The sequence below is a fragment of the Dasypus novemcinctus genome, chromosome 1, assembly GCF_030445035.2.
Source record: "Dasypus novemcinctus isolate mDasNov1 chromosome 1, mDasNov1.1.hap2, whole genome shotgun sequence".
NCBI lineage: Eukaryota > Metazoa > Chordata > Mammalia > Cingulata > Dasypodidae > Dasypus > Dasypus novemcinctus.
In genome coordinates, this window is record NC_080673.1 from 42,640,818 (window position 1) to 42,654,364 (window position 13,547).

Below are 13,547 nucleotides of genomic sequence, written 5' to 3' on the forward strand. Positions count from 1 at the left end.
AGTATATTTCCAAAGTATGGTATATTCAGCCTGGAATATACTATTTTTAATTCTTCTAGCATGTGTTTTAGCTTGTTTCACCCTCTATTTTAGTTTTTTGCTAATGGTCAGATTAAAAAATGAGGCATACCACAAGTGTGCTATTTATTTTCTGCACAGAACATATACAAACTATATAAAGCACATGTATATACATATGTATTAATGAAATCATAATTTTAGAGATACTTGTGAAACTAAAGGATCCATCATTGTACTGCAAAGCAAGACCACTTAAAAGTAAACTTATGAGTCTTCCCTGGTTTGAGAATTTAAGTGATGCATTATTGGGTACTTCAGTTGGGAAGCTAGAAAAAAACAAAAGGACTGTCGCATTAAGTAATATTGCTTGCAAACTTATGTTCAGTGTTTCAAATCTAGACTGAAAACTATTTTTTCTTTATCTTTTCAGTATTTCTGTCAATGTAAAATATCTTCTAGATAGAAAAGCAGACCTCCTAATGCTATTGAAGAACCTCTTCCAATGAAAGATCTGAATATATGTCCTCATAGATATGATTGAGAAAATCTGAATGATTTCCTCAAGGCTTTGCTTAAACTTTCCATTTTTGTTATAATATGGTTATCTTAATAGTCAATCAAATCACTTATTAATGTAAAAATTGCCTTTTCTTAATGAATTTTAAAATAAACATAAGAAATTAAGCTAATTAAAATTTTCATAGTGTATTTCACACAACACTCCTTTATCATTTAGAATTTGCTTATATGGAATTAGAATGTTTACTGTTATTTGGTTTATTAGTTCAAAGTAAATCATATAATATAAGATGAAAATATTATATCATAGAAAGCAAGATGGCAATACTTAAGTTAATAAAAATGATTTCTTCTATCTGTCCTTCATGTTTTTTGCTACTTTAGTCCGATGACTAAATTGCTTGTTTGCAGTCAACAAAGAGATGAATGAGTACAGGAATTGAGTATATAGAAACCACCAACCCTCCTTTTTAAAAGGAGATACTGGGGTTGAACCTGGGATTTCAAACATGTGAAGCAGGTGCTCAACCACTGAGCTATACCAGCTCCCAGTATTTAGAAACTTTTATAGCTTGAATGTTGGGCAATGTCAGATTGTTTTAAAAAAAAAAAATCAGTCCTTAATGAATTAAAAAAAAAAACGAAAACAAAAATTGATCCTTCACTACAAATAATGTGAGAAGCAGTGCCTAAGAGACATTCAAATAGGTGCATTTTGTAATAGTCTATCTTAGTGATATATTTGACTAAAGATTAGAGAACTAATAGCAATGTAACAATATTTTGTTGAACAATGTGAATTTAGTTAACATTTTATATTTTAAATGACTTATATAAACCTTTAAGGAATAATTCCTTTATGAAGGCAAAAATACTTTAGTTCCCCAAGAAAACTATAAACATATGTTACAATATTTAAAAAGACAGGGCCATGGTAATTATATGTCTAAATTTTCTTATTCTTACCTTTGCTTTTAAAAAAGATATTTGAGTTTGCTCTCTTATTTTTTTTTTTCCCTCTTTATTTTGCTATATTTAATTTTTTCTATCTTAATCAAATCCTTTCTTTTTGGTAAATAGTTACTTAGACTTCAATTCCTTAAATTATGATAAATTTCCCTGATTCTGAAGAGTTATTTCTTTCTCTTTCTTTCTAAACACACTGTATATACCTCTCATATCATAGCAGTTATCTCATGGTGTAATTAGTTGATTCCCCTAGCTCTTATAACTACACTGAGATGCTGGATGAATGGGACTGTTTGCTTGTAATTGGTAACTTCATGACCAAATGTTAGGTGTTATTGTCATGTACCTGGCACCATTCTAATTGCTTTATGTTTGTTCTTTGATCTTCCTGAAAAGCATATTATTTCCATATATATATATATGGAAACTGATGCACAGTAAGGTCAAGTAAATTGCTCATGCTTGACTGTGTCATAGTCAAGATTTAAACTCAAGTAGTCTAGAGTTTGTGCTTTTAACCACGTTGTTAATTATGGTGTTTATAAGAATGAATAAATTGTTTTTTTCTTTCTGGTTTTTATGCTTTCCTTGAACTTCTTGTATTTGATTGTAAGTATAATACTTACCTGTTTTTCGTGGTAAGTATGTTTGATCATGTACATCTAATACAAGTGAGAGATTCTAGTCTTGCATACTTTAAAATATTAGGTAGAAATTTTAAGTTAAATTATGATCGTATTTTCTTAAGATCATCTATTTGTTTTGCAGATTATCAAAAAGAAAAGTTTAAGCAATTAAAGTTTCTTGAATTTCTCTTTGTGGATATATATTTTATCTTATGAGAGGATAAATTTTTCTCCCATATTAAAATTCAAGAAATATAATTATTTGGTTTCAACCTCATCTACTGTTTAAATTCTTTAATTTTATTGAACACATTTTACTTTATTTACCAGACAGATGTATATAGACATTGTTGAAGGATTCAGCTTGCTTTTTTAGAAGGTGATTTGCTGTTCACCTAAGAATTTTGTGGTTTTTATTGTCAATGAGTACCTCAGTGAAATAATGGAAATAATAAAAGCCATAATGCTGTATGTGGACTTCAGGTACAAGTGGAAATTTACATCCCTTCTATTGTTAATTTTCTCTTACAAATACCTTATAAAAGTATTTTAAAGCAAGTTATTATCAAAAATCCAAAGTAAAAACTTAGTTCCTAAATTAATTTTTAAATTATTTAAAAAATATTATTTGAGGACTGCAGTTTGAAGAGAAAACCCAACATATTGTATCCATTCCATTAAAACAAGAAGAAATGGAAGAGATACTTTGATAAGTGTTCTGCCTGTTTTAACCTTGAATGCTATTATGGGGGATACGCGGGGGAGAGGGAATGATGCCATATCTGTTTCATTGGTTTAGGCTTTTTCATGCTGAGAGAAATCAATACTTTGAGGCGTTGGATGACAGAGGAATTAGTTCAGAATTAAAGGTAGCTGTCACACATTGTCATTGGTTGACTTTTGTTCACTGTTGAAAAGTGAACAGAATGAGAAAGCTTTCATTTCTCTAAGTCGTTTTAAGGAGTCTTTGTAACATTTCTGTTGATAGAATTTTTTTTTTTTTTAAGTTTAGGCTTTAAATCTGAGGTCAGGGATCAAGATCAAAGAACTCCAAAAGTGCACTATTGAGAAGCTTCTTCATTTACTAAAATACCTCTGTTGTTGTCCCTTAGGTGATTTCCCTTTTAAGTGATTTCCAATAAGACAAGTAATTTATAGTGTGATTTTTGAGACAAATTATGAATTAAGGTAATAAACTTAGTGTTTAGCAGAAGGTGTATGTAAGTTAATTAATTATACTGTGTTTAGCCATTAAAAAGAAAGATGTTAGAATTATATGTCCTGACATGGAATGATGTATGGTTTTATCCCATTTATTTGTTAATACATCTTTCCCTTAAGAATGACTACCTAGGGGCACCAGCGTAGCTCAGTGGTTGACGCTGGCTTCCCACATACAAGGTTCTGGGTTCAGTACCTCAGGAAAAGCAAACACAAATGATTACTAATCCTCTGTGGAATAGAACTGGCCAAATAGGAAGGAAGTGGAAGAGAGAACTTCATTTTTATTTCATGTAATTCATTATTTTTAATTTTTTACTTTTTACTCTTTCCCTAAAGTAAGTATATATTTCTTTAAAAAAACCTTATACAAAATAAGCTTTAAATAAAAATTTTGTGGGAAGTGGACTTGGCCCAATGGATAGAGCGTCCGCCTACCATATGGGAGGTCCGCGGTTCAAACCCTGGGCCTTCTTGACCCATGTGCAGCTGCCCATGTACAGTGCTGATGCGTGCAAGGAGTGCCCTGCCATGCAGGGGTGTCCCCTGTGTAGCGGAGCCCCATGCGCAAGGAGTGCGCCCCGTAAGGAGAACCGCCTAGTGCGAAAGAAAGTGCAGCCTGCCCAAGAATGGCACTGCACACACGGAGAGCTGACACAACAAGATGATGCAACAAAAAGAAACACAGATTCTGGGTGCCGCTGATAAGGATAGAAGTGGTCACAGAAGAACACACAGCGAATGGACAGAGAGAGCAGACAACTTGGGGGGGGGGGAGAGAAATTTAAAAAAATTTTGTAAGAACAACACTAAAATTGTTTATTTAACATGAAATATTCCTTAATTAGGGGAAAGGCTTATATAATATTTTTATGGTTTCAGCTTTGAGAATTTTAAGTGTTTCTCAACCACTGAGTAATACTTGCTCCCTGAATTTTATTTTTATTTCTAATAATATAGAAGTGTATTAAAAATTTGCGTTTTGCTATTAGGAAAACATTATCCTGAAATCCTATCTCTAGAAGCCATGCACATTTACCATTATTAATTTACCTCTTTTTGTTGCTTCTGAAAGAAAAAGAAAGTAAGGTGGCCTTTATGTCTGTATGATCCCAGTCCCTCTCTGCTTCATTAAGATAACCACTATTTAGAATTTTATGGAAAGTTTTATTTCCTTTTTTTTTTTTAATTTTAATTAACACTTTAGGTATGTTTACTTTAAAGGCACACTTATTTCTTACCAATTTTTTTAACTTTATACAATGGAGTAATAATAAGGTTATGTGTTGTTTTCTTCTGACATTTTTAGTTCAACATGATGTTTGTGAAATTAATCCATGTTTCTTTACTTTTTCCTATTCATTTCATTTTCATTACTGTGTAATATCCTTTATTATGAGTATACCAATGTTTTTCAAAATCTCTTTTGCTAGGTTCTTTCCAGTTTTTAGCTATTAGGAACAATGGTGCTTTGAACATTTTGCTTGTCTTTAGGTACATATGCACATGAACTTCTGTATGCTGGAATTACTTGGCTGTAGAATATTTATTTCCAATTTGAACAGATAACTGTCACATTTTTTGCAAAAGTGTATACTGCTCTAAACATCAAGGTATATGCATTCCCATTCCTGACAAGGAATTACATCAGTTTATCAGTGACTTCTATATTAGCATATTGATATTTGGGTAGTGGTTATGTATTGTGTTTTTATTTTTCACTGTGTTTACAAATGAGTCTGTACATTTTTTTTCCTCCTCCTTGCTAGCTATTCAAGTCTCTTACCCAGCATAGTGTTGGTTATCTGATTTTTCCTTATTGATATAAGTTATTTTATTTTTCTGTGTAAGTTATTTATCTGTTTGGAATATGAGCCCATTTTTGATGTGAGTATTGTAATTACTTTTTCTCTCTGTGTGCCTTGCCTATCCACTTTTTAAAAACTTAAGCTTAATTGAAATATAATAGCACATACTCATTTTACATAAACAGTTTGATGAGTTTTGACAAATATATATCCCTCTGTGACTGCCACAGTCAAGATATAGAATATTTATTCCACCCCAGAGAGTTCTGTCATGATCCATTGTGGTCAGTCCCTACCTATGTATACATGCCCCATGCAACTACTGATCTGATTTCTGTTACTATAGACTTGACTTTTCTAAAATTTCATATAAATGGTATCATCCAAATGTCTGGATTCTTTTGGTGAGTGTGAAGTTTTTGAGATTCATCCATGTTACTGTGTGTATCAGTAGTTTGATCCTTCTTATCGCTATGTATAATAATATTACTTTGTTTATCCATAAACCTATTAATGGATATTGGTTTGTATCCAATGGTTGACTCTTATGAATAAAAGCATTTAGATATTTTTGTATGTATTTTTGTGGAAATATGCACTTTTTGTGGAAATATTTATTTTTGGGAAATAACTATGAGTGGATTTCCTAGGTCCAGTTGTAAATATAAATGTTTAATATTATGCAAAACTGCCACACTGTTTGCCAATGTAGGTAATAGAATTCTAGTTGCTCCACATCCTTGTCAATACTATATTGTTATACTTTTAAATTTTAGCTTTTCTAGTGGATATGTTGTGATAACTTATTGTGACTTTAATTTGCATTTCCATACTAACAGTTTTTCAGGTACTTGTTGGCTATTTGTATCTTTTGAAAAGTGTCTTGAAATCCTTTGCCTATTTCTTTAATCTTTGTCTTATTAAGCTGTAGGAGTTTATTTATATCATAAAGAAGTCATTAGTCAAATATATAGTGAATATTTTTTCCCCTTTTGTGGCTTACTATATCTCGTTTTCTAAATGATGTCTTTTAGATAGCAAATGTTATAAATTGGCAAAGTGTGATTTATATATATATTTTTTGTAAAGGTTATGATTTTCTTTCATGGTATCCAGTCTAAGAATTCACAACCTACCTCCAGGACAAGAATTTCTCCTATATTTTTTCTAGAAGTTTTATAGTTTTAACTTTTATACCTAGGTGCCTGATCCATTTTGAATTAAATTTTTATGTATGGCTTGAGAAGCTTCTTTTTTTTTTTTCCTTATGTATGTCCAGATATTTTAACATCAGTTGTTGAAAAGATAGTCGTTCTTCATTTGATAACCTAAACCCTCTTGATTTCTATAGCTTTATAGTAAGTTTTGAAATAGTGTAAAGTCCACTAACTTTTTTCCCCAAAATTGTTCTGCTATTCTTCTTTTCTGTTTCCATATACATTTTAGAGTTAGGTTCTTAAATTCTATTAAAAAGCCTTTGAAAATTTTGGTTGTGTTGCATCTATGCAATATATTTAAGGATAATAGATATTTTAACAATATTAAATTTTCTGGTCTATGAACATCATATATTGCTTCATTATTGAGTCTTCTTTAATTATTCTTCAAGCTTTTATTGTACTGATATGTACACATTTGCTAAATACATGCTAAATATTTCATGTTCTTAATGCTACTGTAAATGGTGTTATTTCTTTATTTTCATTTTTCAGTTAGTTGCTGCCAATATATGAAATACAATAGTTTTTAGTATGTTTAAATTCTGGAGAAAATGTAGTAAAGTATCTTGCCTTTTTCCCCTGGTTTGGTAATTTGTGTCCTCTCTTTTTTTTTTTCTTTCTTTTGATCATTCTCACTAGATATTGGTCAATTTTATTGATGTTTTCAAAGAACCAGCTGATGGTTTATTGATTTTTCTCCAAGGTTTTCTTTCTTTTTTTAAATTGATTTTCTTCTTTAATCTTTATTATGACCTTTACTCTGTTTACTTTTGGATTCATTTGCTCTACTTTGGTAGAAGCTTTGGTCATTTATTTTATATAGAAGCTTAGGACATTGATTTCAGCATTTTCTGCTTTTTAAATATAAACATTAAAGCTATACATTTCACTTTAAACACTGCTTTAGCTGATTCACACAAATATTGATAGGTTGTATTTATATTACTATTTAATTAAAAATATTTTCTAATTTCCCATGTGATTTCATCTTTGATCCATGGGTTGTTTAGGTGAATCGTTTGATTTCCAATTATTTTGGAATTTCTTAGATATTACTGGTTTTTTTTTTCATTTAACGTATAAACAGAATTCTTTCAAAGAATCAAGAGAACCTCTAGATTTCTAGATCTCTGCATAGCTTCCTCATCTCTAGTAGTTTTCCTTGAAATTCTAGCAATCTCATCCTTTCCATGAATTTCTTTCATGTGTAAAAGTTATAAGAAAATTTTATATCCTTGCCCTTGAAAATATCTTGAGGATGTTTAGGGAATAGTCTATAAATTGAGTATATCTGGAATATAGGGTACATTGAGAGGCGTTTTACAAGATAATGTACCATGTGACTGAATTATACAAGGTCACAAATTCTAGTTAGTAAAATTTAGTCTCAATTTTAAAACATTTTAGTCTTATAATTTTCAAGGGTAAGGTATGTAGATATTAGTGTATCTGTGCTATAAATTCTTCTGAAATAATTCTGGAACTGCTTATAGGCCAATTAGTACATTATTTCAAGAGCTGAGTTGTGAACCAATAAAAATCAGTATTAAGGCCAGCAAAAATAAGAGTGACCAAAAGCCTTTGCTAAAGTGGAATGAATGGGATATGAAGTGAGGAAAAGTGAGAAGTCACGGATGACAGTAAATATAAAAATTACTCTTTCAAGTATAGTGAAATGTTTTAGGATGAAGATGGTAGGTCAGTCTTGAATGTTTCTAATTTTGATTGCTTATTTGACCAGTGGAGGTAATCCTACAGATTGAAATGTGGGCTTGGAATTTAGGAAAGGAGTTGTGTCAGATAGGAAGATTTGAAAGCTAAGCCTAAATGGATCACTATAGATGATGTGGAAGTGGATGATAATTGCTAAGGGTTGTTTGACAAAGCCTTGGGAACATGCTAGCATTTCATAACAGGAAATAATTAAGGAAAAAGCCTGACTATCAAGAAAATCCTGATTATCAGAGATGGTAGGAGGAAATCAAACAAAGTTACTCAATTTAAAATTTGCCCCTTTCTGAAATTTCATGCTATGTCTTTGCTGGATGATTAGTAAATTTAGGTAGAGCTGCAACATGTGGAAGGAAAAATAACTGCTATATTTTCTCTTTTTCTTTGTTTACATTTAAAGAGCCAAAATAATCACTTAAATTATAAATGACCTATTTAAATTGTTTTTCTCTTCAGTTATTTATCTTTTCACTGTGATTTAATTTCTTTTAAGCAGTGGGTTTATTTCTCTTATTTGATAAACCTTAAGTTTATTAGGAATAATCAGATAAAGTTGAATTGTTAGTTCCAAAGATGCTTCTTTTTTCTTTTTATTTCAGATATTTTTATGGTCCTATTGTGATAATATACTGTCCAGTTTATGTGGTTCTCAAAATAGAAGAACTTAAATGGTGATATAAAGTATAATAAATTCTGCCTAAATTAATATGGAATGAGAATTTTAAACCTGATCTTTTATTCTATTGACAAATGATACCTTTAGGCAGGGTCTCCTGGAGTACCTTCTTTTAAACTCCAAACACAAGCACAAATACTTATACACATGTAAGTATCAACAATGTGTAACATGTATTTGATCTTGAAGTAAATATTCTGTTTTTTTACTTTGAGTGATATGACATATATAGAATTTATTATTGGTTTGTAATAAGAATGTATTCAAATTATATTAAGATTAAAAAAATAGATTCAAGTTCATTATATACTTATGAAGCCTTCTTGTTTGTTTTCCTTTTATCATGTTTTAAGGTCAAATGTGACTCTAATGTTCCACAAAGAGACAGAGATTGATAATCAGGAAAGAATAGCCCTTTAATGTGATTTATATCTATAGATTTTATGTCAGATATGAAAAGTTGCTGTTCAAATTGTAAAGGAAGATCCATTAAAGACACTTTAAACCATTTTACTATTTACTTTACCTTGGATTTTGTTTTTAGAATTATGCCTTTTCAAGCAAACTTTAATAGCTTATCAAATGTTTACAAAATAATTTGATAATAGTCAAATTAATAAAACGTAAAAAAAAATGACCTATTCAGTAATGTCCTTTTTGGCAATTTTAGTACTGTTTAATATGAAGGGATGTGGTTTTATGTTGGGTTGAGAGGGAATACCAGAAAATAATGGCTTTACAATTTTCATAAATAATTTGAATTTCCTCTTATCAGGTGAGATTAAACAAGGGCAAATTATGGATTTAATAGGGAATGTAGAAGGCATAAAAATTCTGAAAATGTTTACCAGTTTGTATATTTGGTTTTAATGTATGGTTATACTACATATGAAATAATGTGTAGAATGCTCCCTGGTTCTTGAGCAATCTCTTGAAATACCACAAATCATTTTACAGTTTTGTTCAATGGAATAATTTCCAGTTATCATCACTTTAACTACTGTCCCTTCACATATTTCTTAATCACTTTTTTCTTTTATTTGCTCAAATCATATTTTTGCCAGATTGAACTACCCTGTGATTTGTTTGTCCCAATCTTTGTTTTAAGTATTGTTTGTCTTAGTTTGCCAAAGCCTGCCAATGAAAAAATACCAGAAATTGGTTGGCTTTTATAAAGGGAAAAAGTCTCCAGTTCTGAGGCTATGAAAATGTTCAAATTAAGGCACCATCATAGATGCTTTCTTACCAAAGATGGCCACTAACAGATCCTGAAGTCCTACCATGTAGTGAGGCTACATGATGGGTCTACTGGTCTCTCTACTTTCTCCTCGATCTCAGCTGTGGGTGATCAGACATCTTTTCCTGGACCTCATCTCCTTGATCCACCTAGGGCTTCTCTTTCTGCAGCTATTAGCAGCCCTGGAATTCTCTCTCTTACATGGCGGGTCAAAATGGCAGAGCTCCTTCTCTGTGTCTCTTCTTTGTCTCTGTGTGTTATCAGTTTATATAAGACCCTGCAAGAGGACAGTGTTCCAACTTGGGTCACACCTCACTAATATAGTCCAATCAAAAGCCCTAAAGTGATCAGTGATCTAATCAAAGTTCCCTTAACTGAATTTAATGCAATCAAAGGGTTCCTCACACAGGAATGGATTAGTTCAAGAACAAAATCTTTCCTGGGATTCAAAACACAAACTGTCACCCTGTATATGACATTTCACTTTTAATTTTTTATAAATTAATCTAGTTCCTAACAGGACTTAATTTCTCCTTATCATTGTTTAGATAAAAGTAGATGTTTACCTTTACCTGTATACATAAATTTCTCTCCCTGAGGTTGCCCAAAATCTTCTAAGTGATGAATTCTTAGAGCTACTATAACCCCTGTTATGCAGATGAGGACATTCAGACTTAAAAAGGTTAAGTAAGTTACCCAAAACTTGCAGTAGATGTTGGCAAGGTTTTTGTTTTGCCTCCCAATCTCATGTTCTTTTATATATACTGTGAATCTCAGTAACTTTTCTGTATCCTCATTTTGCATTCCAGAATTTCCTCAATCTATACTTTTTATACCTTTGCCTTGTACTTGTGTCAAACTGAATTGCTAGTCACTTCCCCAGAATGATCCATATATTTCTGCCTTTGCTTATACAATTCTCTTTATTCCCACCTAAACATCACTTAACTTATCAAATTCCTCTATTTCCTGTCTTCCACTGTAGTGCTTTATATGCATCTTATTACATTCTATATACCTTTGAATTTAAAATAATTTTGAGGTTCATAAAATAGTTAATGATATATTTTTATTAATGCTTCTCTCCTCCCATTTTAGAAGGAATAAAGATTCCCCAGGGTAAGGGCTATTACATCTTTTCATGCATATGGCATATTGTTTTGCATATACTAATGGAGATATTGATTCTTTATGCATGTACAGCTTAATGCTCCATATCAGTGAGGTTGCTTTGGGTTCTAAGTAATAGAAAACCCAACTTGTAATGGCCTATAATGAACAGGAGTGTATTGGCTCGCGTAACTAGAAAGTTTATCATCTTTATGATTTGATTCATCAAGAAGTTCACAGTTCCATCTGGGATAAGCTCTGTTTTCTGTAATTCTCATAGCTCTGCTCTCATTGGGCTTCGGTTTCTTTCTTAGGCTAGTTTCCTTCATGGTACAGAGAGATCTTCAAACCCTCCTAGTGCTACGTACTTCCTTATTACACTCTGAGAGGAGGTAGGGAACTAGCCACCAAAATCCTGAGCTTTGCTTTTATTGTGATAACTAGATCAAGTGCCCTTCTGTAAGCCAGTGTGTCGCTATGGTTATTAGTCAGGATTATCAGTCAGTCTGATTGGGTTAGGACATTTAGGGTCCTACAGTGTTACTGGGGTTAGGATGACGGGAGTTTATGGGAGTAGTCTATCCAAATTCTTTTACGGAAGGAGTGATGGGAAATCACAATGTGTTATCACATACATAGACTAGTAATATGTTTTCCAACATCAAATTCACATTTCATATCAAAAGTTCTGTATATATGTGTAAATGAGCTTGTGTTGGAGGTTAAGGGAGGACTTAGTGGACTCTATCAATAGAATGCAGAATCAAGTTTATATTAACTTTTATCTTCCTATTTTAAACAATGAATTAATTAGGAAGTATGGCATCATAAACATGGCAGCAAAAGTATCTGAATTCCAAAAGAAAAGCAGTAAGCCTCTTGGAAACTAGAAATTCAATTATATCTGATTATTGCTAAAAAATCCTAAGGTTTTTTTCCCCCAAAGTTGATATCTGATTGATGATATTTAAATTTCAAACTAAAATCACTTAGGGATCTTTTCAAATCCAGGTTCTGACTTAGAAAGTTTGGGTGGTGCCTGCGATTTTGCGTTTTTAATACCCTCCCAGTTGATTTCAGTGCTGTGGTTGTTATTTTCTAACCTAAGAATCAGCCCAGTTTAGTTTTGTAAGCTACCATACTCTCTTTTATGGAACTCTCCAAAAACCTCATAATTTTGTCTTCCTATTTAACTTCTTTTGTCCCACCATAATCCATTCTCTAAGCTATAGTGATCATTTCAATATGTAAATTGATCATAACAGTTTACTGCGTAAAACCTTCCATTGACCTTTCACTGGTGTCCCATTATATTTAGACTAAAATCTAAACTCTTTACCATAACTACTTAGTACTAAATTATACAGCCTGCCTACCCCTCCAAACTTCATGTCATGCTTCTTATTTGCTATGCCTCAGGTTGCTATGCAACTACCCTTCAGGTTTATAATGCTGGGGCCCTTGTATTGTCATATGACTGGCTTCTTTGCATCATTCAGGTCTCTGCTTAAATGTTAACTATTTCCGAGTAAATCAAATTATGAACTTCAGAGAAATAAATTCTTGGGGGATGTTATACTAAGATAGTATATCATTAAATCTCAATTCAGTTAACATGGGATTTAAAAGTAGCTTTAAAATTTGATTGCTTTGATTTATGTTAAAGATTATTTAATGATACATTTCAAACTTCTTTCCTTACATTTTTAAGTGGTATTAACACATTTTTTTTCTATCCAAGTCACTGTGTGCGCAGTATTCTGCAGACAAACGAGAAGATGAGAAGATGTGTGATCATTTGATAAGAGCAGCTAAATATCGAGACCATGTGACAGCAACTCAACTAATCCAGAAAATTATCAACATTCTCATAGACAAGCATGGAGCCTGGGGAAATTCATCAGTGAGGTAAAGGAATATCTTTAGGATTTGCCCACTGATTTTCTGTAGTCAGTCTAGGTTTAGATAAGTGGCTCTGGATATGATCAAGGCCAGATGGAGTACAGTATAATTTAATTTTGTATTTTATCATCTACTATGAGTTTAATGCAAAGGGGAAGAAGAAACTCCGCATGGGTATGGTTATAGATCTTTGCAGTTATTTCAGTTCCCTCAACTGCTTTTGAAAGAATATTTGCTTATGTATATTTATTTATTTTGAAGTAAACTGTGAAAGGAAGCAGTAATATAAATTATTTTATTAACCACAATATTATCTGAATTTATATAAATATATTTTATTTTAAAAGTCTGTTCTCTATTATTTTTGGCATTTTTAACACATAAGTATGAAAGCATAAGTATATGTGCTTGGTTTCTTGAACTGTGTTGCAAATTGTTGAACTATGTGATCAAAGTGGTTGCAAACTTTCCTTACAAGTATTGCCTTTAGAATTTTATTCAATATAT

At 31.6% G+C, this 13,547-nt stretch overlaps 1 protein-coding gene and 1 pseudogene across 4 annotated transcripts in view; both read left to right on the plus strand.

The window, feature by feature from the left end:
* LRBA (LPS responsive beige-like anchor protein) overlaps nucleotides 1–13,547 on the plus strand; it is an 891,557-nt gene that overhangs the window by 376,550 nt on the left and 501,460 nt on the right. For all 4 annotated transcript variants that reach the window (XM_058282502.1, XM_058282620.2, XM_058282452.2 and 1 more), the window contains exon 37: nucleotides 12,880–13,046. In XM_058282502.1, the coding sequence (XP_058138485.1) occupies nucleotides 12,880–13,046 (167 nt within the window). The remainder of the gene's footprint in view (nucleotides 1–12,879; nucleotides 13,047–13,547) is intronic.
* Nucleotides 13,211–13,547, plus strand: part of LOC139439650 (elongation factor 1-gamma-like) — a 24,302-nt pseudogene continuing 23,965 nt past the window's right edge.